The following is a 25453-nucleotide window of genomic DNA, read 5'->3' as shown; positions in this document are numbered from 1 at the left end:
CACAACGCCGGTCGATCTCGAGACACAACAACTCAACGCCAAACGAATGAGAAATGATAATTTTGAAATTTTGTCAACTAAAAGTGTCGTGGATGCCGTCGTTGTCGGAGCGAATTTACGTTTCGGAAGAACGAATTTGTAGATCGACGCGTATGAATAAGAAAAACGTGCGGGCACAAGGTGACACTGGGCCGCCGAAAGGGCTCCTACGCTTTGCCATCAACATTATCAAGTACTAATGTGTATAGAATTTGTGAAAATGTTAACTCGTGCTCCATGATAAATTGATTTAAAAGTGCCAAAAAGTATTAAACAAAAGAATTTACAGTTTTATTTATTTGAATTACGATAAATTTTGCGAGTTTTATTTTTACTGTAATGACGAAGTACAATTCGAGTGCAGTGCCACAAACGAACTCCAGCACAAGTCCCCGCAAAAACAAAAGTAAGAGTGTTTTAAGTTCGGCAAACATGGAACGTATCAGTATCAAGCAGGAATTCAGCAGTTTCGCCCAACATACTGCGTTTCCACATGCGTCCGTGCTTCAGGGTCAACAACAGATATCGCTAACACATCAGCAACGCGCACCTACCCAACATCTCCAGCAACATCAGCAGCAGTCGCAGCATTGTCAGCAACAACAACATTCACACCAGCAACATTTACATACACTCTTCAGTCGTTATGGCGCTGCCGTCGGTATTGGAGTCGGTTTGAACTTTGGTGGAGACACCACCAATCGTGTAGCGACAACTGCTTTTCTGACGGATAACAGTAATGCTTGTAATTATTCCATTTCACGTGACAGCGATAAGCCCGATTTGACACCGTCACCAATCTTTACGGATTATGATGAGAACAGTTTCAGCTCGGAAGAGCATGTACTGGCGCCACTAGTTTGCTCATCGGCTCAGACATCGCGCCCGTGTCTGACATGGGCTTGTAAGGCCTGCAAAAAGAAGAATGTGTCAGTGGATCGCAGAAAAGCAGCAACACTGCGGGAACGTCGGCGTTTGAGAAAAGTAAGTGCTGTATAGAGTTTTAAAGAATATTGCACCTTGTAATACGAAGGCAGATGTCTTGTAATCGATGTAACCGAGGTGATAAATGTACTGTTTTAACAATCTTAAAGACGAAAATTATTATACAGGTGCGCAGTAAAAATGTTTATTGAATCTTTTATAACATTCAGGGCGTTCAGAATTGTCTTAATTTTTTATCTAGAAGTTTTTGTACAAATGTGAAACTGTTTCCGATCATGTGATTGGCTTTGCGACATGGTTTTTCAGGTCAGGTTAGGGTGTGTGTGATTTGACAGGACTGCGATACTGTTACAGTTAATTCAATTGTTCAGCCATATTACAACTTTGCAAATATAGAAAAAAATTTTAAGTGGTTCAAAGATAATTTTCAATAACTTGAATTAAGTTATTATCTTTTTTTGCGTAATTTATGAGCAATCCGTGTTTCTTTCCCTAGCTTCCGCTGGGAGAAGGTAACAGCAGAATGTCGAGTCCTTAGGGCAAAGTTAAATGAATGGAACATGTTTAAGACATTATTCTGATATTAGATAATTCAATGATATGAAAATCAGCGGCCCATGCAATGTCTATGATGCTTCCATATCTTATATATTATATATAAAGCAATGGTGTATGTATCAGGTGTATGGACACTTAAAAAACATGAAATGTGATTATACCAATATTGCTCTATTTAATGAAAATATTTTTCCTAGCAGCCTAGATTAAAAGTGTTGGTTTTCTCTTTTTTAACATACTTGAGGAAATTCCATGTACATTTATTTGTTATATTTAGACCACTTCAATTTCACTGACACTGTCCGTGTATCGTCCGTCCATCCATCTGTTCAAACTGTAACTTGAGTAAAAATTAAGATATCTTAATCAAACTTGGTACAAATATTTTTGGGCACCGTAAGACAAGCAAATGGACCATTGCTATCTCCACAAAACGCCATTAAGCGAAATCAAATAAATTGCCATAACTAAGCACAATATGATACAAACTGTTATTTGGTAAAACGAATCACATTAGGGAGGGGCATCATTAGAGAGCGAGTTTAAATCATAACAGTGTATGTTAATGTATAAAATGGATTAAACTTTGTGAAAACTTGACCTAGCCCCCATATAACTAATATCAGGATTTTCAAACATCCGGCTGTCTTTACTCCATATGATTGGTGATGGTATGTGAGGTACCTTAATGAAACACTGAGAACATTTTATTAGTCTGTAGCATGTTAGTAGTATGTGGTACTGGCAAAAATTGCTAAAATCGGTTCAATACTATCCTCAACTCCCATATACTACTTATAAATCTGATTTTCGTTATTCTAACAAGTTTATTTTTGATTTATATATAAAATTGCTTGAGCAATTGAGTCAAAATTATTGCAATCTCTTTCTCTATCGCCAATATACTTATATTTACATAAATACTCTTAAAAATTATGTGGTTTAGCGCTGAACTACAACGGAATTGGTCTATATGTACCTTGGTCTAAATCTCATATCCCTAATATAATCAATTCATCTGGTTGACGTTTTTCACATCAACTCAATAGTCTCTACGGTTGAGTTAATATCACATACATATGTTATAACTCATTTGAAGGTGTTTTTAAAATAATTTTAGCTGACGCGAAGTAAAATATAGCAATGAAACTAAGTCTAAATTTATGGCCTTCAATATAAGTCAAGTAGATTCCAAATTTTATTGTAATTTTTTCACGATTTTATCGAATAATGGATGTTTAATTGTTTCGCAACATTTTTTAATATAAAGTTTTGGCAGCACCTGAAGGAATTTCCCGGGCTTTGATTCTTGCAAGTTGCAAGAGTATAAAATGTTCGGTTACATCTGAACATTGCCCTTCCTTATTTTTGATATAGTTATCATATCTTTGGAGCGCATATCGGCTATATGGAATTTGGCAAACCACTAACGGATAGTTACTTCGTTTGGCATAGAATCTGACCATTCGTTTTCATCTCACCAACTAATTGTCCGACAGCTGTGAAATGTAATAGACTAACTTCAAATCCAACTAAAAAATATATGGATTAAAATTTAAATTATTTTCTCATAAAAATAATGCGAACTTTTGAGCCTGTTTGATAATTTTATTGACTTTTGCAATTGAATTCAGGCGAATGTAACGAACATTGCTTTAATTTTTCGATCTGGTTGCAAGATTTTAATAGACATTTTATTGCTATATTATATAGTTAACAATGTTGCCAGCCCACTCCAGTTGAGTATTTATCGCCAGTTTCTTATGAACTTTTATTCATAAATAAAGTTAAGTAAGAATCTGCAAACTCTTTTATTATATTATTATATTTCGTTACTAATTCAGATCAGAGAACCTTATGAGAACTTGTCAAGCTAACTTTTCTGATTCAGTTCAAATTTATTTATTTTAGTTAAAGCATTTAATTTCGCATAGTATATACCTTAATTATATACGTCCAGTAAAATCTCCTATAGTATATGTATATGTACTTTATGTCACTGTATAACTATAGTAAACTGTCGTATATGTACATATGTACGTCTGTATGTTTATGCGTTTTTGTATAAGAATAGAATATTTCTATGTAATTCAAATAATTTCTAAATAGAGATCGTTGTTTTTAGGTGATAAAGTCAGCGCGACATTTAATGAAAATTTGCACCGCATCAAGTTTTCAGCACTTCATTTATTGAGCGATAATACACGCACCCATACATACGAACATTTATGTGAATTTTAAAAATCGGCTACAATGTTGTCAAATTATTTGCGCCAGTAAAGAGATGCGCATGCCAGCTTAAGTAGTGCATTGCAATTGAGGCAATTATAGAAATGCATTAAACTGCATTGGCGGTGCTTGTCACCGTAAAGCAAACGCACACACACATACACATGCACATGTACCATAAATTAGCGGTGGCTAACAAATGGTGGTTGCGCCAGGCGGGCAGCTCATGTGGGAGCAACGTAAATGAATAAAGCTCCTGCCAGCGATTTTCCAAATGCACAGTTAAAAGTTTTACGAGTCACCGCATGAGTAATAAAATACAGCCAACAACAACATGGGATTTTATGAAAGTACTTACTGCGCCGAAATACCTCAACAAGTCCTCAATAAACAGTGGGGCGCGTAGAATAGTATGAACCCGTTAATTTCAATCATTTATGAATTAATGGATTTTGCTTTCAAGCTCTGAAAACGCTGCAAACAAGCTAAAGGAAATGTAAAACAAATTGGGGAACTCGTTAGGATAATCATAAAAATGTAGCAAATGGTGAAGGGTGAAGGGTGAAGGGAGAACTTTCTCAATCATTTGTTAAAGGGGTGGAGATGTGGTATAAAACAAAAAACCATCCGAAACCTCCTTCTACATTTCCCTCTATGTGCGTGTGTGTGTGTGTGTGTGTAATCGTTTGCGTCTCTGTGGGAAAGGCTTTACTAATACGAAAGTGTGTTTAGTGTTGCGGTAATTATGTTAATTTTATTATTTGAATTTAATGCTTGTTTTTAGGTAAATTATGTGCGCGTTCAATTAATGTAGCAGCTACTTTGTTGTGATTTAATGCCTCAATGTGAGGCGGCAAAGACTGGTCCCATAATTAAGATGTCGCGCTATTTTCAATCGCTTAAGCGCTAAATAACAAATCTCTGCGCTATACTATGATGTAAATAGATTTAGTATACAAAAATGGAATGGTTTTCTTTGTTTTTGTATTAAGCAAAATAATAAAGATAATTTTAGTGATAATAACAGTAATACATGTTTAAGACACCAGAAAAAACAATAACTTCAGTTGCACCGAAGCTATAATACCGTTCACAAATACAAAAGAGTTGTTACATGAATTTTGATTGGTCCATTTGTACGGCAGCTATATGTTAAAGTGACTCGATCGGAACAATTTCTTCGGAGATTTCACCGTTGACTTGGACAATAATCCATGACAGATTGCTTGCTAGAAGCACTTGATTCCGATCGTTTTGTTTGTATGACAGCGATATGCTATAGTTGTCAAAACTTGGTTGTTCCGACAAATAAACAGCTGCTTTTTGATGAGAAAAGGACGGGTGCAAAATTTCAGATCGATATCTCAAAAACTGAAGGACTAGTTCGCGGGTATACAAATAGACGGACAGACGGACATGGCTAAATCGACTCAACTCTGCATGCTGATAAACCATAAATATTTTATAGGGTCTCCGTCGCTTACTTCTGAGTGCTTCGTGGTAAATTTAATATACCCTGTTCAATGTATAAAACAAATAATTGCTTAAGGGTTATTTAAAACAACCAATGCACAACTAAAAGCTGCATGCACTCAGTCTAACGAATTTTTTTTTTTAATCTGCATATTCACTAAAATTGGATAAGCAATATTATCTTAACAAATACTACAAATTATCAATTCGGAAAAACTTTGAGAGTGGGGAATCACAGAAACAAACCGTATTAAACAATAAAACCTAATGGCTAGTGCTTATACCATTTTAATAAGGTATACACAATCTCTCTTGTTTTCATTTCAACTAAAAACGTTCTACTTGTAATAGCTTTTCAATGTTTTATAAAGGTTCTCATAGTAGTTACTACGTACTTATATATATATTATATATTTTTTAAAAAATTGTTCATTTCCCTCGACATTTCGATAATGCATAGAAAATAAAGTTAAATATTATAACTGCCTTTAAGATACAATTTTTCAGAGATTTGCTATACAAGAAATAAAAATTAATTACAAAAAAAAGGCCGAGCCATCCAGAACTACCTCTTTGCAAGAAGACATGTTTTAATATATCTCCAAATCAAATTTTTTATATATTTGGTTAGTGAAAAATGAAATAGATCTCAAGATCTATATTACACAAATAAAAAATTAAAGTCCGTTTAAAATGTAAGGGAATGAGTTGTGGTACAAAGTGGACTTTTCGTATAAGCCGCCATTATATGTGTTTGCTTTGAAAGATTAACATTTTCCTTTTTTCTCTGAAAAATACAATCGAAAGATATACATTTACCCAAAAAGATTAACTGCTGATTGAACTGCCGATTTTCATGTAAAGCTATATATGTACATAAATTATTACAGAATGATATAATACAAGTGTACGATGAACTACGTCATTATCACATTATAATCATTGTCGCGCATACTTTCGTACGTGAAGTCGAGAACTAATTGTCTTACAGTAAAGCGCTCTCCAAAAAACGGAACGAAACTGCTGTAATCCTATTTTTATCATTTTTGTCAAATATGTACAGCAATGTAATTTACAATTTATTGTTACTTTGTTTTTCATATCAATTGCAATAAACTCAGATCCACATATTAATTTGAACTTAATACAAAACCATTTTTGTTAATTTAGACAGAGTAGCAAAAGTAATTTATTTCGAAACATTTCTTACAGGTAAATGAGGCTTTTGAGGTGCTAAAGCGTCGCACGTCAACGAATCCAAATCAAAGATTACCGAAAGTTGAAATACTGCGTAATGCCATCGAGTATATTGAGAGCCTCGAAGATCTGTTGCAGGTAATGTAAGCATTGCTGTTGGAAAATCCACAATGCGCCGAAACTTTCACTGATAATTTATTTTTAAGTAAACGAAGCTCTAAACGATCACTTTTTATCTCTTATATCTATTTTAGGAATCTTCACCCACACGTTCGATCGATTGTCTTACTGAAGGCATAAGTGGGAAAGCGTGTCAACAGGACTATTTGGTGAGTGATATTTACTAATAAAATACATTAAGAAATAAGCGAATAATAAAAATAAATGTATACGACTTCAATGAATTGTTATGCTTGTCGGCTTATTCTAAACTTATTTATATATTTAAATTTAAGGCTTTTTTATGTAGTGTTTACTGAATTACGATCCCTATTACCTTGTGTGCGAATAATGTAAAAATTTTAAATCTTTATTGTCAGGTTGTCGTAAGTTCTGTTACTTAATTTTAGTTGACGTAGCTTTGTTCTTTATTTTGATTCTTAAGATGGCATGTAAGTGAGTGTGCACAAAAAATATACATACTTACTTGTTTACTTACACGCGCATTTCGCTGTAGACCGAGTAGACGGAGGCCCTATGTATTGTCTGGCCTTCGTATGCGTGAGGATAGAATAAGTGGAGAAATAATTGATGATTGTCACCACAAATTTTCCTGCGATTTATAACACTGACATGCATATAAATAGTTTAATTGTTGATACACGTTGATCTTCTAAGCAAAATATAGATCAATATGACTTATCGCCATGACCAAATATTATAAGTTTAGGATGAGAGTGATATGACGAGTTTTTTTAGCGTTTAAAATAGTTTTCGTGCTTTTCTGAATATTTTGTATGACAAACAACATTAAAGTTGTTATATCCAATTGCAAGTCGGAAAAAACTCAATTAAAAAACATTTTTTTTTTACAAAATTTAATATTTTGATTAACACTAGATTACAATCATTTTGCGACTGTTATATTAGAGGCTGTTTCTTGCTAATTTTGGGTTGCTAAAACCGAAACTCCCATCATATACTAAAATGACAAAAGAGTTGTACTCGTTCGTGATGGAAAATTTTTGAACTCAAATTCGTAATCAGAACACCTCAAATACCCCCACAAACCTCTTAGCACATCAGTCGCAAATTTTTCCTTCAGATTTCTTGAGTAGTGTAATCGGCAATTAGTTTTGCAAAATTTTGGATTTCCTTGACCTCCGAAAAGAGGTGGCTGGGAGTGAGCAAGATTTTTCTGTTTAACATTATCTCAAATCTAAAAACAAAAAAAAAACTTCATTATTACTATAGATAATCAGCCGTTTCGGAAACATTTTTTTCATCGACTCCGAAACCGCATTTCAAGAAAAACGCGTTTAAATTTTTGGGAACCTATTACACTAAGATATATAATTCATCAATTTTCGGGGAATATACTGAAATGTATGCACATTCAATGTATGGTATACAAGTATTTAAAAAAAATCTATGTATTGAAATTCAAAAATGGATATAACCGCTTAATCGTCGTTCTTTACTAAAGATCACTAAATATCCTATATGTAATAGACAAAACAAAGAAATCAATTCAAATATACCATCCAATCATTTAGCTGATCTTATTGCATCAAAGAAAACTGCTAGCATGCGATAGACTGAAGTCTAAAGATGACAAAAATGTATGAAAATGGAATCAAAATTATAAACCCCTTTTTTGTTAAATGCTTAATGTTTTGCCAAGCAAATGTATTTATCAAACCTTTCGAATGCATTAACAATAAACAAGCGAGGAATGCATAAATAAATAATATCTGTACATTATGCCTGCCTCTGTATGTATAAAAGAGCTTATAATCTTTTTTCTAGCCTTTCCGCCAAATTTTCTCGTGTCAATGCGGAAAAGAAAACAATTTATTTTGCTGGCGTCCATTTCGACTCCTCGCACACCACATAGCCCCTACCTTATATGCTCCCTCATCGTACTAGCAATCCAGCAATTGGAAAATATTTATGTTTACGCTGACGTTCACATTTAATAATCGTCGTGTCGCCTACTTATGAATTAGATATTTTTTGTTTGCATTTAATTATGAATTATTTCTGTGCCAGATATTGGGACCCTCAAACGCACATATATACATACATACACACCATATTAATAAAAATGTACATATATGAAGGCATATCTGTGACAGTACAAGACGCACACGCACGTCTGGGGAAAGCACGAAGCGCTCGCCTTGCCAGCGTTTGCATTGAACATGCCATACGCCTGGGCGGTCCACGCTTATTCTTTTCGGTTGGTACAATTGTTGGCACCTTATTAACTCCAATGGTTTGCGTAGTTTGGCTAGAAATCAATGGATTGATATTTTAAGACCGTTTTTCTTTAATATTTCTTATTTTCTCTTAATCTCTCTATTTGTAGTCAATTGGTTTGCGTTCGTAAAAGCATCTATAGATGCACATGCACATATGTACAATACATAAGTATATACAAGTGTGTTAAGCAGCGAAAATATTCTATATTTTCTTGTCGCATATCTATCGAAACTGATTTCTGAAAGTGCCTTAAACTGAATGAAAATGAGGATCACATAATATCATCTGCAAATCGAGCTTACGCGGAAACGGTCGATAAGTTAGTTTTCCACTCAACTCTTACTTATTTGTGGAGAATTTTTTTGAAAAGTTTAGATTTTTTTTGAGAAGTTTAGATTTTTTTTGAAATTTTCGTTTCCCATAGGTTGAATTGAACTCTTTTTGTATATATTTGAACATGATAAATGCGTCAGAAAGGACTAAGTTTGGAAAGTGGGTTTCCCTAAGAGATTCCAATTTAAAAAGTGATCGTTTACTTAAGCTTGTGTTTTCAATTGGCGACTGGTATAGAGAACTCAAGTATTTGGGTGTCGTAAGTAATTTTGCTGCAGTTTGTCGTACATCTCCGTTAAAGATGAAAACGGGGCAAAAATCGTCGTTTTCGTATTGCAATCATAAGTAATTATAGTAAAGGAGATTCAAAATACAAATAAAGCACTCTTTCAGACATCTTATTTGCCAATCTTATTCTCTTAGGGGTCATATAAAAATAATCATTGCCGCAACTAATATGGATCCCAGACGTAGCTTATAACAAGTGCATGGAAAATTGTATCATTCCTTGATATGCTGGTGTTGACGCATTTTAGTTAATTAAACAACATGAATTGTTTTCAGACTGAAACGAATTTCATCAAAAATACATGTATTAACAGAAAATGTAGGCGATTGTCTCAATGTCAAAGAGATTTATTAAACACTTCAATATTTCAAAAGCTTTTAATTGAAATGACCACCCGTTTTCACCCCACTCAATCGCGATCTCTGTGTGCATGTAAGCATTATTCAATGCCTCGGAATATGCAATCTCTCATTTCTAACGCTTTAACACTTGATCACTTAAATTATAATGGAAGCATATTTTAAGGCGCTTTAATTTCCGATTTACCTATACAAGCACGCATATTTACCATTTGAAGCCGAGTTCGCGCCTTTCCACATACATATACCATATGCATGTGTATATATAATTCCCCTTTGATGGCAAACGAATGGAGTGTCCATAAAGCATAAAAATTTGTGACAAAAATGCGTTGCCGTAAATTAATTTCTACAAATTCAAATGATTCAAAATAATTTTATTATATCGCATAGAGCGACCTGAATGAATGCACGGCAAATGGGCTGTGTCGCGTGCTACGTATGCTACGTATAAAAGTATGTATGTGTGACGTGCGTTGAGGAGGCTAAGAGATAGGCGTGAAGGTACATTAGTGTGTCGGAATTCATAGAATGCGCTTTGGGTTGTTTGATTGCGGCAAACAGTTGAGCGCCCGACAGCATATCGATGATATCAACGCGCCGCATAGCATTGCCTGTCGGCAATCATTAACGCACTCATTCGCTTTGCATGTGTATTTGTGCGCTGCTGTTTGTTGGTCGGTAGGGAGACAACACTGAAACGGGGGCGTGTTGGGCGGCTGTGCTTAATGACAAATTGCACAGGAAAAACATGACACCCAAAATGGAAATGTAACTGCGCATGAGAACATTGCGAGCGTTTTAGGCTTTTTACAAGAAGCAACCTCAACGCATGTTTCCAACGTGCTGGTGTGCACTCGTATACTTGTAAATAGTTGCGCTTGTAGACGCCGACGACTTCATTGATCGAGCAGTTGTACCTCGGCATTTACACTCTGACGATTTGACAGCTGAACAAATCGTTTGCAATTAAAACATGTTGCTAATTCTGAAGAAAGTAAAAGTCACTGCACAGCAGCTATTTTTGGGCGGCAAAGTGCAGTTCACACCTTTTCTAACTTAAGGTTTTACAAATTACATTTGAGTGATAATTTTTCAATGTTGACTGCACTTAAAAAAACAAGAGCAAGGAATAAATGTAAAGTAACGGCACCAAAAACAAAAAACGGCAACTTTAACAACAAAGCGAGATTACCTCACTCTTGGATAAAAACTACAAGAAATTTCAACCACAATGAAATCAGCAGCAAATGAATGCTTGAGCGATTGCTGGCTCTCCATGGATTCGCTCGCTAACGAAAGCCCGTGGTCCCGTGCCGTGTATATGACTTCCTATGCGATGCTAAAGTGGATGCTTGCGTTCAGATTAGAAAATGTACAAATTTGCTAATTTACCATAAAACGTTTGATTCCGCGCGCAAATACTAGGAGGGTGAAACACTAATGAAACCGAAGGGGTCCACGCATATGGATTCATATACGAGCGTAATGGTTTCGGTTTTATGATTTTGATTGAATTTTGGCATATCGCCAGAGTGAAATGCATTCTGCAACGAAGCATTAATTTGGGGTCGTCCAAATTACTTAAGGATTTAAATTTTCATTTATGGAATTATGAGCTATAATGTATTGCTTGCATTGAATTTAAATTTTAAAAGAAAATTCAATGGTTTTGATGATACTAATTTGAGATTTTAAAGTGCAAGGGGCTTGGGTTGTGATTGAGTTTGTAAGCATAAATATTAAATAAAAGTTTAAAAGCACCCAAAGGAAACTTATGATATGATATATACGCAGTCTGTAAACCTTCAGTTTTTGAGATATGGATCTGAAAAGCTGCTTTATTGTCGAAACCGCCGATATCGGACCACTACGGCATATATATATATGTAGCTGTCATACAAACTGACCGATCAAAATTTAGTATGGAATATTTTTAATTTGACTAATTATCGGTAAGAAATTTGGCATAGTTCATTGGCCAAGAAAACGCTACAAACTCCGAGAAAATTGTTCAGGTCGGACTACTAGGTATGAACCGTTTTTTTATAAATGAAATACTAATTTTGAGTGGAAACGTAAAAGTTTATTCAAAATATTGACCATTGCTTTTTAAACATTTTGACCACCTTTTTGGCAATTTGTGGATACCATGCCAATAGAAATGTTCGCCTTTTGAAGCAAACCAATCAGACGCCCAATTTTCAACTTCTTAGAAGTGCTGCTCAGCTAATGCGTGCCCATCGATGAAAACAAATAGTAGTCGGAAGGGGCCAAGTATGGTTAATGCGGCGGGTGGGATAGCAGCTCCCAGCCAAGTATTTTGATGTTTCCTGAACCGATTTGTCTGTTTGTGTGCAGATGCATTTTCGTGTAACACCATTACTTTGCCATGTCTTCTGGCTCATTCTGGTCGTTTTTCGATCACTGCATGGTTCAAATTGATCATTTCTTGTTCATACGGATTAGAATTAACAGTTTCAATAGATTTTAGAAGCTCATGAAATACCACACCCTTCTGATCCCATCAAACCCAGAACATTGCCTTCTTACCTAATCGATCTGTTTTTGCAGTCGATGTTGATGGTTGTACCGGATTAACCGATGATTTTCTCCGTTTGGGGTTCTTAAAATGAATCCATTTTTCGTCGCTAGTGACTCTTCGATGCAAAACTGATTTTTTTTCGTATCTCTGAAGCAAAATTTCCTAAGTGTTTTTTCTGTTTTCCATTTGTCTTTAATTCAATTCATGTGGCACCTATTTTCCACACTTTTGAATCTTTCCCATATCTTTCAGACCGTTTGCTGAAATTGTTTGTTGTGCAACATTCAAGCCATTTGCTATTAAATCAAAATATCATTTTTATCCAATAATGCTTGTAGTTCGATATCTTCAAACTTTTTTGGTGGTCTTCCACTTTCTTCATTTCTGACATCAAAATCATTATCTCTAAACCGTTGAAACCATCTTTTGCATGCTTCTGATAGAGCATGATTACCATATGCCTCGACAAGTATTCGATGCGACTCTGCAGCACTTTTCTTCAAATGGAAACTGAATAAAATTAATGTTTTTGGCAAATCTTCACTTTCCGGTACAAAATTTGACATTTTCAACACAATGAAAAAATATGATGTTGTTTGTTCAATGACTGTAAGGTTATTGAATATGTTTGACAGATGTCATGCCAACCAAACAGTCAAAAGTTAAGGCTCGTTCACAACAATTGTTCCCTACCAACACATTTGTATCTCAATGCTTCACACCGGTACACCAGCTAGTGCCATACAAACTGGCCGATCAAAATCAAGGCCTTGTGGCTTTTTTATTTCACAAGATATCTTCATGAAATTTGATATTTTGAATATTTTCTTTTTATATATTTTTATTATTCTGCCTTTATATAAGCTCGAAAAAAAGTCAAAAGCAACTTTTGAAACTGTATTATAACTAAATCATATGGTAAAGAACTGATTAAAATTGTATGTTCTAATGTAGTCCAATGCCCCTGCATATATGTTAGTGAATGTCTCATTACGGCATACGGATCTTATAAATGACGACATGAAGTTCTAAAAAAGAGAGGGACAAGCTGCGCATTTTCATCTCTTGTAAATATCATCGTTGTTATTAAATGAATGACATTCCAATAATCCTTTTGAGACATTTTTAAATTTATATCAACCAACTTTATGAAAAAACTCATTTTAAATAATAACTTATGATATTAATCATGCGGTCGTAAACTTAGGATCTTAAGCGCCAGATGACTCTGACAGAAAGCCCAACATGATGAATGGGTTTTAAAAAGTCCATTTGTAAATTCATTAAAGTATTTAAAAAAGCAAAAAGAAACGCATAAAACAAATAGTGCATTCTGAAAAAGTCCAAACCACATGTGCAGCCATGCGATCCTTTAAAGTGCGCGAACGCAGCTCCAGGCTGTTAACGCACTTGTTGAGCGGCTGCATGTACCCACACACACATAACGCATAAATGCACTATTTGTGCATGTGAACATTTACGGCAGCGTTAAAAAAGTCACTTGTGTATTATAATGCAATTAAAGCAACTGCGACAGTATAAATATCCGTATGAGGCAGCGGGATTATGTAAGTCAACTCGCAGCGGCGTCTATGTGGCTGTGTATAGTCACTAGTGGTGTTTACAAAGTGCACATATATTCGCTGTAATAAAAAGTAGCCGGAGAGCCGGTAGACATGTGTACTTGGGGTTGTGGCTCCAGCACTTAAACCGAGAACCACCCAGAATTCATAGACAACATTTCAATGGTGTAGATTTATGGTCGCCGGAAGGAGCACTTTGTCTCATATTTACACAAATGGGATTCGTGCACAATAAAATGCTAAAAATAGAGTTTATCATTTTACGCATAGATCTCCATTCTCACTTTATGAAAGTGCGTAAATCTATTTAGATGATGCGTCTATATACAAACATACATACAAACATTTTATAAATATGTGTTTCAACTTGTGCGAATGTTTATGCGGTCGTCTTGTCGTCTGGGTATGCTAAAGTTCTTCAGCGCAAAGCGTGCGGAAATTAAGCCAAATTATTTTAATTACTAATAAGTGCAGTGAGTATGATACGCAATCTGTACAGTGTACTTTGGAATTGAAAACGTTGGGTAAAAAATGTTTCGCTTAGCCTATCACCTAATTTGGCGAAGCAGTTCCCTCGTTCCCTCCAGATTTTGTTGTTCTAGTATTTCATCATTGATTCATCGAACATGCTCGGCCACTTTGAACCATTTCAGAAATATTAAAAAAAACATATTTTTATAAAGATTAGCTAATAATGTATCAATTGCACGCTTTGTAAATATTATAAATATTTCATAAGTACCAAAAATATTGAAAAATTAATTATTTGCAAATAAACAAAGCTTATAAGTTTTCTTGAAATAGGTGATATTTACATACATATATTATTAAGATTTCAGATAAAAGTAAATACTTATTTTTCTTTTAAAAGAAATTAGCGAATAACGCTAGTTAAGAGTTCAAATTATTATTTTATGCATAGTACTTATGGAAAACCTTGCTTCTTTTGTTTCAAAAGCTTTCTATGATAATAATCTGTTTACTTTCTTATTACTATCGTTATCGTTCGTTATTTCTTCGTAAAAATCTATGAAACGACGATTTTGAGGAATGTTAGTAACAACCTCACAATACTGTTAATGAGATCTCTTTCTGTGCGAGCACTCTGTTTTCCCCTTGCAACTTTTAACGCACTCTGAAATATAACATACGAATACCTCTTGAGCAGCATAATTTTTAAATTCTAAAAAGTCTGGGGCAGAATTGTGCTTTTAAATTTTAATATAGGTATAAGTTTCCTTAATATGTAATGATTTTCCTCAGAAGAAACTTGCTTTCTCATTTATTAACAAAATATGTACCCAAAAACAAAAATATATATCATATTTGAACAGTTTGAGGAGGACGAAATGCATTATTCCATAAAAAAGTGCCTAGTGGATATAATATTCTGGTGAAAATCGTTTGTGTGTCACTACAAAACTAAAATAAGTTTCTTAGCGACCCAATAATTTTTTGTTTCATTATTCTCAGCTATTATACTAATTGTACTAAAAGAATTAGAATGCTTATTTTTTCGGTTCTCCTAATTACGCTTGTTGCAACAGTCTAAACAATGGCAACAATTTGCAAGTTGTTCGTGTCAGTCTGATGGGTGACAGTGTATCTTCTCCCTTGGATTCGCAATCTCGACGGTGCAACATAATTAGCCTTTGAGGTTCATTGCATTTTAATTGGCTTAATACTATTTATTGTTGTTAGTGTTAGTTTCGACTGAAAAAGGGTGACACTAGAATTTGATGCATGTTTGTTCCTACATCGCGAGTACCTTTGTGTTTATACAGTTTATAACAATTCTTGTAATGACAACAATTTGTGCACATTGTTGCCAACCCAATCATTGGGCCATGTTTCGTAATGAAAACAACACAGACGCCTAAACTTTTGACGTTGTCATTTGCATTGTCACTCGCCGGCAAAAACGCAGACGCAATCGCACAACCATACGTTCGTGCAGTTCTATGTAGATGTAGCTAATAGAAAGTGCTGGCCTTCGAAATCCATGAGTTATAGGCAAACATTTTGTCTTAGTAATTTTATTATATATGTATGTATAAGGTTGGAAGGTATCTCCCTTCCGCTTTTTTGCTCTTCATTCAATGCTTTATAAAAAGTGTTACAGTGATCGGATTTAGTTAAAATATGCGCCGTTTTGTTCGATGATCTGTTTCCATCTAGACGGCAACTTCATAATACCTTCCTCGTAGAAGCCCCCCTCCTTATTTGCGAAGAATTCGGACAGCCACTTTTCACAAGCCTCTTTTGAGTTCAACTTCACACCACCAAGGGCATTCGCCATGGACAGGAACAGGTGGTAATCACTTGGCGCTACGTCCGGGCTATATGGTGGATGCGATAAAACCTCCCATCCGAGCTCCCGTAGCTTCTGACGAGTCATCAACGAAATGTGTGGTCTGGCGTTGTCCTGGTGGAACACTACACCCTTCCTGTTGGCCAATTCTGGACGCTTCTGGTCGATCGCCTGCTTTAAGCGGTCCAGTTGTTCGCAGTAGATGGTAGAATTAAGCGGGAGCAGCTCATAGTGGATGATTCCCTTCCAATCCCACAAAACACACAGCAAAACCTTCCTGGCCGTCAATCCCGGCTTAGCCACTGTTTGGGACGATTCACCGGCCTTCGACCACGACCGTTTTCGCTTGATATTGTCGTATGTGATCCATTTTTCGTCGCCAGTCACCATCCGCTTCAAGAATGGGACGAGTTCGTTCCGTTTCAGCAGCATATCGCAGGCGTTGATTCGTTCCAGAAGGTTTTTTTGCGTCAAATTATGCGGCACCCAAACATCAAACTTTTTTTTGTATCCAGCCTTCTGCAGATGGTTCAAAATGGTTTGGTGACTAACTCCCATCTCCTGGGCGATGGCACGAGATGCCATATGCCGGTCTAACTCGATGTATTCCATGATTTGATCGGTATTTGTCGTCACAGGTCTTCCGCCGGCTGGCTTATCCATGGTGTCGTTTTCACCGGCTCTGAATCGTCGAAACCATTCCTCCGCGGTTCGAAGTGATAGAGTACCATCCCCCAAAACACCATTAATCTCACGGAACGTTTCTCTAGCGGATTTGCCTTTAACGAAGGAAAACTTTAAAATAGGGCGAATTTCGGCGTTAGTGAACTCCATGTTTACACGTCTATAACTGTTGAACGCAATATCCAAACTAATCATGCATAGCGTTGTTTTGTAGGTTATGTCAAGACCTTTCAAATTATGTATAGTGTTGCCAGATACGAGCTCTGTAGCGCTTTGTACATAGCCGCGAAATTCAAAAGCCAAAAAAGCGGAAGGGAGATACCTTCCAACCTTATATAATAAATGTATGTATGTATCTTTTAAGTTTTTTCCTAAAAAATTTATATTGCGCTATATTAACTTTTTTCTCTTTTCTATTTCCAGAACTCGTATTCAGGTGCGTATTTGCGACAGAAGTTAAATTTTTTCCACAATGATTTGGACAGATTCAGCATTTTCACAGGTATAAATTATGTATAATCTCTAATACGGCAAATGCCTTCACTTTTTGGTCTATATACAAAAATGGATATGCAATCAGATACCGTACAGGGAAAATTAAAATATAGCTTTAAAAATACCAAATTTTAATAAGTCGACATTTGGATAAATATGTTTAAATGTGCATTATCATACTTAGCCTTACCATTATGCACTTTGATGCTAATAAAATTTGATTTACCATTAATTTATGACTATATTGTTCAACAAAAAAGCACTTAGTTTAACAACGGCGCGGTGTTTTACTACTGTTCGTAGTTTATGGTAGCACACGATTGTTGATTAAATCGGAAATGCCTTTCAAAATCAACCCTTAAATTTCTGTTGCGTTTAATCTAATCGCTATCGATAATTAACCAAACGCTGTACAAGTTGCAGTATTAGGCAAATTTTACGTTACAAATTCGAATAAGGTGACTGTATCGAATATTTTGTTTCTATGACTTAAACTCTACATTAATACACACTTTAATAAATTGACACTTAATTTTTTAACGTTCAATTGCTTAACACTTTTCTAATTTTTTTTTTGTTTTTATTAAAAACCTTCAACCGACATCAAATTTTGCCAAGACTCCCACATAATTCTCTGATTCTCTGGTTGTAGTATAATTTTTGAAGAAATAGAGATAAATATATTATTGTCTAGGGTTTTGATGCGGAGCCTTGAATATATTGTAACAGTTTAACAGTTATCTTTATTAATTAAAACATTTCGAATTTAATTGTTTATTTATTGAGTCGTAGCTACGTACTGTCGCACCCTATACCATACTCGGTGAACGTTTTTAATCTTATTTTACAATGCATAAATGCATTCGTCATAAATTTTAGATAAGACACTACAGGTGTTACGATCGAGGCGAAAGTAAAGTATCTGTGTACATATATATTTTTTCTTATCGGTTATCACTTTGTTGCCATTGAAAGTAAATGCAAATATTCCGAACTCATTGAAAAATATTCGGGTTTTATAGATGATAGATATGTTAATATCTATAGAGATGTAGTGAATGAGACATTCAGAGCTGATGAGTAGCGAATTTCAAAGTATTATATTAGTAGTTCCTGTTTTCGGATATACATACAAGTACATACAGTGTCGGGCAAAACTACACTTTTAGTTAAAAACAAAATGTAAAAGTTTTGTCAAACTTTTAATTTTTTATGAATATAATAGGATTATGTGTAAAAAAAAAATTTTCAAACTTTATTTTATTACAAATAAGATTTTGCAAATTGATTTTGTGAAATAAAGTAGAAAATAATAATTTTATAACAGTAAATAAAGTGTACGCAGCTAAATGGTAAATTTCGTGCTTTAGTTTTGTCCGACACTGTATGTACAGAAGCAGTTAACAACTAGAAAAATTTAAAAAAGAAACAAAGAACTGAGGAGATTTCTGTTCAGAGAATAATTAAGTATATACAATTTTTAAACTTTATTAATTAAATCTTTCAATAACGCATTATAAGCTGGATCTGCAAGTAAAGTTAGGAGCGGACTTATATTATATTATGATTTTATAGAGTGCATAGGTGATAATACTTTTGGCAAATAAGCTCAGTCATATCAGGTCGATGGACTAGTCTAATTTTTAAATAATAAAATATATATTTACATTAAAAAGATTCTTCACGCTCGATAGTTCAGGCAGATACTACAGAATACTTTTTTATTTTCCTTTTCAAAATCATGTTTTCTTTTAAATTGATGAACTCGCTCATACAACAACAATCTTTAGTTTTTGGAAATTTAATTTTATACGTAAATATTTGTGGACAATTTCAATTGAACTTGATTATTGCATTGAATATTTTTCAAATTCGTATTCAAATTTTTTTCCAGAATTCGATTCGTCGGCAGCGAATGGTTCCAGTTTGGATTGCCTGAATTTAATTGTGCAGAATATCAGTCGATCTACAACGCAAAACACTGCAACAGCGATATCGGGAAATCACAAAAGCAATAATAATCTGCCCAATAACAATATTTGCAAAACGAGTAGCGGCAGCAGTGAAGTTAGCAGTTGCACTAGCTTAAGTGGAGGCAGCAAATACAATTCACATAATGCCACAAACAATGTGCCAGTGACGCCCTCACCATCAGCAGCAAGTATTAGCAGCAATATATCGCAAAGCTCCTCGCAGTCATCGCTCAACGCAACTTTTAAACAAAAGTGCACAACGTGAAATTTAATTAAATGAGGGACTTATGATAAATTGTATTGAAAGGGTTATATTTACTTAGAAAGTAAAATCTGATCAGTATCTGTATATATAAAGTACCATAAAATGACAGTCATTTACATCAGTCGCTTAACAAAAAACTAGTGAAGGATACAGTGGTTTTACAGAAGTATAAATATTTTAATATTGTACATACATTTAATTACTTGCAATTAAGACCAAAGAACAGTTAGTTATTTAAAATCATTATATGTATAACAATTCTCTTAACGGTTTTTTAATTTATATTAATACATTTATTTATTTACCTGTAGATTAAATCTGCTTAAATCACTTTATTTTTAAGTTGTACATTTTTTAGCTAATAAATTATGTATAAATAATATAAACAACAGCAATTTAATTTTGAATTATTTACAAATGTTAATCCAGTTCTAATTTTCGGAAGGACCCACTAACTCCGCTCAATTCGCTCAGTTCCCATTCCTTCTTATGTCCAATTCGCAGTTTTTCATTTGTACCAAAGTTGCCATCCTCTTTGAAATGCTCCCTATACAACAACAAGATTTGCTCAAACGATTTGATAGCCTCCGCTAGGTAGCCATTGTTTCCGCCATATTCGACGGTAACAGCATCACGTGGGATGCATTCGAACAAATGTTCGGCCTTTTTGTGCGCCACAAACTGGAAGAGTAAAAAAAGAGAACTGTTTTAAGCAGTATCTAGCATAGTATTTCTACACTATAACCTTAAATGTCAATGTACTGGGCAAAAATGATGGTATGAAATTAAACACAGATACTCCTTCGCGTCTCATATTTATGACATGGATTTCTTTCAGTTTCAAGGGCATACAGTTCTCCGCTACTGTGTAGCCCTTCTTCAGGAGAAAAGAGTCAAATTGCATCATTAGATCGACACCAACGTCCCGGCAATCTATTATATATGTTAGACCCACTATGCTGGCATTGTCGCTTTCCATAGCTAAAGTCTCGAACAGAATAAAAAGCAATTTAAATGCTAAGCGTGGGTTCCATTTCTTCGAATCGATTTTGCAGTACTGTGAGATCATGACAGCGGGTCCGTCGAGTGCGATCGGCTTGTTAGGAATAATGTGTATGCTGAAACGGGAGATTATGTTGAGGATTTAGTAAGATCTGTGTTATTTACAATTCATTCTGATTGTACAAAATCATATTCCATTTCAAGCACAATTTTCTGGAAGCACTAAACATTTTTCCTTAGATTTCCTTGATCTTAAGAAAGAATTGGAGATCATGTGTATCAGCATTTATTTCACAGAACTCATTCAAGGATTACTTAAAATAAACCAACTTTATTTATTTTATAAACGAATATGTCGAATATTCATTATATTCTGAACAGCGTATATTAATGTTGTCAGGTTTGTAACACCCAAAAGGAAATATCAGAGACCTTATAAGATGTATACATAAATGATCAGTGCGATGAACATAGTCGATTTAGCCATGTCCGTCTGTATACACGCGAACAAGTCCCCCAGTTGAGATATGGAAAGGTGAAATTTTGCACACGTCCTTTTTTCCAAGGAGTTGCTCAAGCTCTTGTATGGAAACCAGTTTTAGTTGAGATATTTTCACACAATTTGGCATATATTATTGTACAAGGCAACACTACTATATCCGAACAAATCGTATCACGATATTATAGCTGCCATTTAAGGATGATTTTATACGCTTTTATTATATAAGAAATGCACTTGTGAAGGGTATTATAGCTTCGGTATAGCCATTTTTATCTTGTTTTATTTTAAGTTTAGTTCCAGGCCTTATTTATCTTGAGTCACTACTTTTATTCTCAACTCACTGGTCTGCAGATACGCAAATATAATAATTATTTAATAGATTGTTAGCCAGACAAGTTAAGATATTATTGGTTTTGGATTTTTTCGAGCGTTTTCGGGTTTTCTTGGTGGTTTCCCGCAGGAAATGCGTAATTGTTAATAGAAATTTCGTTGACTATAAACCAGAAGTATTCTTCACGTCTTGTGCGTACCTTATACAAGCAATAAGGCATTTTTGCTTGATATTTCAGTTCACTCAGTTTACTTTTCCTGATTTCGTGCCCATGATTCTAAATATTTTGTGCCTTAAATACGTCGAACGTGAAATGAAACTCACCCTGTTCGATAGAATTCAATTAACTCATCACTCAATTCACGTTCACATAAAACCTCTTGAAATATATTCTTAATGGCATAATAATTATCAATACGTTTTTTTGTCTTCTCGAGACTGAATTTACACCGACGCAAGAAAGCTAAAATAAATTGTGGATTATTAGATGCCCTCAGATGTGGAGACTTTCTTATCCATTCTTGTATGACTTCGATTTGTTCAACGGCCGTGTCTGGATTTTCATTACAATTTGTGCGCGCCAACTCTTGAAGCACCGGATCGAGTTCACGTAAAGTTATTTCGCCCATAATCAATGCGTTCCTATTCGCATATGTTGTTATTTCCGCCCGACTAAAATCATGCTGCATGCAATATGGCAAATATGAGTGCCAATTTTAATGATATGTGTGGTAATTTTCCTAATCTAATCTATGCAACTCTATTCGGTGATAAACTTTTACACTCACCCCTATAGAGACACGCCCAAGACAAGGCACATGGTGGTGTGGGAATATACCATAAACAGTCAAGCAAATACTGTCTCTATTACATACAATTGATTTTCTTAATAAACTTATGAGTATTTCAGTTTGCGATCCATCTGTAAAGTCTAAATTACAAAGTCTTATAGGGTAATAATTGAAAATATTTGGAAATACTTTTATTGGTTTTAACGTTAAATTTTGGGCGAATGTAAAACTCTTAGGGTCGGCCGAACATTCAGCGTTTTGTTTAAAGAATTCAATAAGAGTACATATCTTGTTCTGAATATATTTATAACTATCGATTGAGCTCGCAAGTATACCTGTAGACTGAACATAAATTTAGTTGGAATTTCAGTAGTTGAATATCCGTTGTCATCTTGATTTTTTTAACACTAGCCCTAATGAACCTCGCGTGGGCTTAGCAGGCGTTGGTCAACAACTTACTTCTGTTCGCGGCCCTTTTGGCCTGGAGTAGAACACAAGAGACTTCCTGATCTACTTACCTTTAGCAAACTTTATTCTTAGCTGTCCAAATGAGATTCCTATTAGGATCTACCTCTAACCTAATCCAAGGTACATATTTCTTGCACGCTATGTCTTCAGCTTTAGATAAAAAATCGATCATCAATAAGTATATAACAAATACACTAGTTAAAACTTGCTATTTTTGATGTGAGAATATGTAGTTTTTTATTGAATAAATTTATTTACTGTGACTCATAAATACAATAGATACTTAATTAATACACATATAGAGCCAATTAGTGGAAGCTGACTGCCAATGACTTAAAAATTTAAGTTTAATTTGCCCTAATACCTGATTTGCATGTAAATATGGTATATATTTTGGATATGTATATATTTATGTATATGTCTTTTTTAATAATTTTTAATCGACAATCAATTTACGAAAACTGCCTTCTGCGCCAAACTCCGCCTCATATGGCATAATCTCACCACGTCGTAACTGTTCAACAGTGCCGTAATTTACTTCGTCTTCGAAGTAGTCACGATAGCTCTTTAGCAAATCTTCCATGTACGAAACACACTCATACAGATGCCCATTGGTGCCACCATATTCCTCAGGTAAACATTTTTGTGGTATGTATTGATAGAGCTCTTCCAAAGATTTCAGGATAATCATCTGTTGTATGAAAGAGAAAGTTATTCTATACTAATGTGAGTTTCAATAGGTAGTTTTACATGTACTCTACCGGACTCATTTTAACGCATAGTGTTCGCAAGACACCCAGCCAATTTTGTAGTTCTTTGGGCGCGTTCAAGCAATAGGTTACATTTATGCGCAACGGACTACACTCACTCATCCAATACCACCATTTCCTTAAGAGACCACCATCCAATTGAGCCGCGTGCTCAACATCCAGATTTGATAAATCGAATATTTGTACCACCCCTACAATTGCAGCATTATCATTCTCTAGTGCTATCACTTCCATACCCATCGCAGTATAAGCCATAACATCACGCATGTGAAAACGTTTGGGGCAATAGCTGACTCGGGTAATCATTATTGCAGCGTGATCACTACATATTGGAAATTCCGGGAAATACTGTAGTCTGTGGAGACACATAAATTTTACAAATATATGTATGCATGTATGTACATCTGATTCTACATTTTTATACTCTCGCTACTTGTTGCTACAGAGTATAATAGTTTGGTTCACCTAACGGTTCTTTGTATCACCTAAAACTAATCGAGTTAGATATAGGGTTATATATATCTAAATGATCAGAATGAAGAGACGAGTTGATATCCGGGTGACTGTCTGTCCATCCGTCTGTCTGTCCGCCCGTCTGTCCGTCCGTCTTTACAAGCTGTAACTTGAGTAAAAATTGTGATAACTTTATGAAACTTGGGAAATATGTTTCTTGGTACCGTAAGACGATTAGTATTGCAGATGGGCGTAATCGGACCCCTGCCACGCCCACAAAACGCCATTAACCGGATCAAGACTTCCTTTAATATAACATTTTGCCAACACCTGAAGTAATTTCCCGGGCTTTGATCCTTGAAAGTTGCGAGAGTACAAAATGTTCGGTTACACCCGAACTTAGAACTTCCTTACTTGTTCATAATGTTTTTTCGATCAGAAGATTTTAAGACGTTTTATGTTTAACGGGAAATTCTTATGGAGAGGTTTTCTAACAAAACCAGTGTTAGAGGACATTTTTAATAAAAGCTACAAGAGATGAGCTTCAGATCTCACTTCATTTGTTAGACGTTACCGAGTTACATTAAGAAAAATTAAGACGTGACTCTGGTAATCGTTTTTATACTTACCCTAAGCGATTGATGGTTAACATTTTCTCTGTCACACGACGATTCGATACGATCTCCGGACACTTTGTATGAAATGTGAAGAAGTCATCAATGCGTTTCTTTGTCTGCTCCAAACTGTAGCGGCAACGTCTGAGGAAGGCAATCAGGAAATCCGTCGATGTACGCGCATGCAAATAACGCTGCTGATAAATCCAGGTTCGCAATACAGTCAAATCCTGTTGCAAACGCTCCGGTATCTCGTTCAATTCCTCTCGTGCGATTTTCGCTAATTCCGGTGGCAAAGGACGCATTTTAAGATTTCAAAAGAAATCAAATTAATATTTATGATACAACTCTGATCGTGGCGTGTCTGAACGATGCCAAAACTGAACCGCTACTAATTACTAATATCTATTATTAACAAATGAATGTACTAAAGAGTCTCGCATATTATTTATGATCTGGGATAGCGGACTGATAACAATACCATTAATTCATGACAATAATGTAATGATGAAACTGACACAGAATTAGTCTAAATAATTTTTCTTATCATTTATCTGGAAAATTTTATTAATTTTATTAATTGCGCACATAGAATTTAGGGCTTAGTGTATGCAAGTATGTATATTTGTATGTGTTGTCTACAAAGCTAATGAAAATGGATGTTCAACTCTGAAATTGTCATTAAAAATAAGTGTCCGTTTAGTTTAGTAATTATTTGCAAATATTTTTTTATTTAATACAATTAGTTTTATTAGGATTCAAATAGTTAACGTTATAGTATTCGAGGTTTTAATAACAACAATACTACTTCAGATCAATA

General features: G+C 34.9%; 3 protein-coding genes across 4 annotated transcripts; 1 reads left to right on the top strand and 2 right to left on the bottom strand.

Moving 5' to 3' along the window:
• On the top strand, positions 1 to 20097 carry nau (myogenic-determination protein nautilus). 2 transcript variants are annotated; one of them, XM_036368177.2, is made up of 5 exons: positions 1 to 1023; positions 6457 to 6579; positions 6696 to 6770; positions 17393 to 17405; positions 19359 to 20097. In XM_036368177.2, exons 1-5 carry the CDS (start codon positions 379 to 381, stop codon positions 19700 to 19702), a joined length of 1200 nt encoding a protein of 399 aa, XP_036224070.2. In that variant the 5' UTR covers positions 1 to 378; the 3' UTR covers positions 19703 to 20097. The 2 variants fall into 2 exon arrangements, with proteins under 2 accessions (XP_036224070.2, XP_036224069.2); XM_036368176.2 differs by having other exon boundaries at positions 17393 to 17471.
• Positions 20098 to 20112: 15 nt separating this feature from the next.
• On the bottom strand, positions 20113 to 22269 carry LOC106624831 (alpha-tocopherol transfer protein-like). Its single transcript, XM_014244602.3, has 3 exons — positions 21862 to 22269; positions 20448 to 20820; positions 20113 to 20383 (listed from the first exon to the last, which is right to left on the bottom strand). The coding sequence occupies exons 1-3, from the start codon at positions 22224 to 22226 to the stop codon at positions 20123 to 20125; spliced, it is 999 nt and encodes a 332-aa protein (XP_014100077.3). The 5' UTR covers positions 22227 to 22269; the 3' UTR covers positions 20113 to 20122.
• Positions 22270 to 23059: 790 nt separating this feature from the next.
• On the bottom strand, positions 23060 to 25055 carry LOC106624834 (alpha-tocopherol transfer protein-like). Its single transcript, XM_036368214.2, has 3 exons — positions 24649 to 25055; positions 23558 to 23921; positions 23060 to 23487 (listed from the first exon to the last, which is right to left on the bottom strand). Exons 1-3 carry the CDS (start codon positions 24936 to 24938, stop codon positions 23233 to 23235), a joined length of 909 nt encoding a protein of 302 aa, XP_036224107.2. The 5' UTR covers positions 24939 to 25055; the 3' UTR covers positions 23060 to 23232.
• Between the last annotated feature and the right edge of the window lie 398 nt (positions 25056 to 25453).

The sequence above is a fragment of the Bactrocera oleae genome, chromosome 2, assembly GCF_042242935.1.
Source record: "Bactrocera oleae isolate idBacOlea1 chromosome 2, idBacOlea1, whole genome shotgun sequence".
In the NCBI taxonomy this organism is placed as follows: domain Eukaryota; kingdom Metazoa; phylum Arthropoda; class Insecta; order Diptera; family Tephritidae; genus Bactrocera; species Bactrocera oleae.
This window is presented reverse-complemented; position numbering and strand designations above follow the sequence as displayed.

Bases quoted from the DNA above. Each gene is read 5' to 3' on its own strand.
- LOC106624831 (XM_014244602.3), bottom strand. From the start codon at position 22,226: ATGCAGCATGATTTTAGTCGGGCGGAAATAACAACATATGCGAATAGG. The intron at 20,821-21,861 runs GTGAGTTTCATT...CTCCCGTTTCAG, and splicing joins ATTGAATTCTATCGAACAGG to CATACACATTATTCCTAACA. The intron at 20,384-20,447 runs GTTATAGTGTAG...TTACTCTTCCAG, and splicing joins CCAGTACATTGACATTTAAG to TTTGTGGCGCACAAAAAGGC.
- nau (XM_036368176.2), top strand. From the start codon at position 379: ATGACGAAGTACAATTCGAGTGCAGTGCCACAAACGAACTCCAGCACA. The intron at 1,024-6,456 runs GTAAGTGCTGTA...CATTTCTTACAG, and splicing joins AACGTCGGCGTTTGAGAAAA to GTAAATGAGGCTTTTGAGGT. The intron at 6,771-17,392 runs GTGAGTGATATT...TTCTATTTCCAG, and splicing joins CGTGTCAACAGGACTATTTG to AACTCGTATTCAGGTGCGTA.
- LOC106624834 (XM_036368214.2), bottom strand. From the start codon at position 24,938: ATGCGTCCTTTGCCACCGGAATTAGCGAAAATCGCACGAGAGGAATTG. The intron at 23,922-24,648 runs GTAAGTATAAAA...GTGTCTCCACAG, and splicing joins TTAACCATCAATCGCTTAGG to ACTACAGTATTTCCCGGAAT. The intron at 23,488-23,557 runs GTAGAGTACATG...TTCATACAACAG, and splicing joins TATGCGTTAAAATGAGTCCG to ATGATTATCCTGAAATCTTT.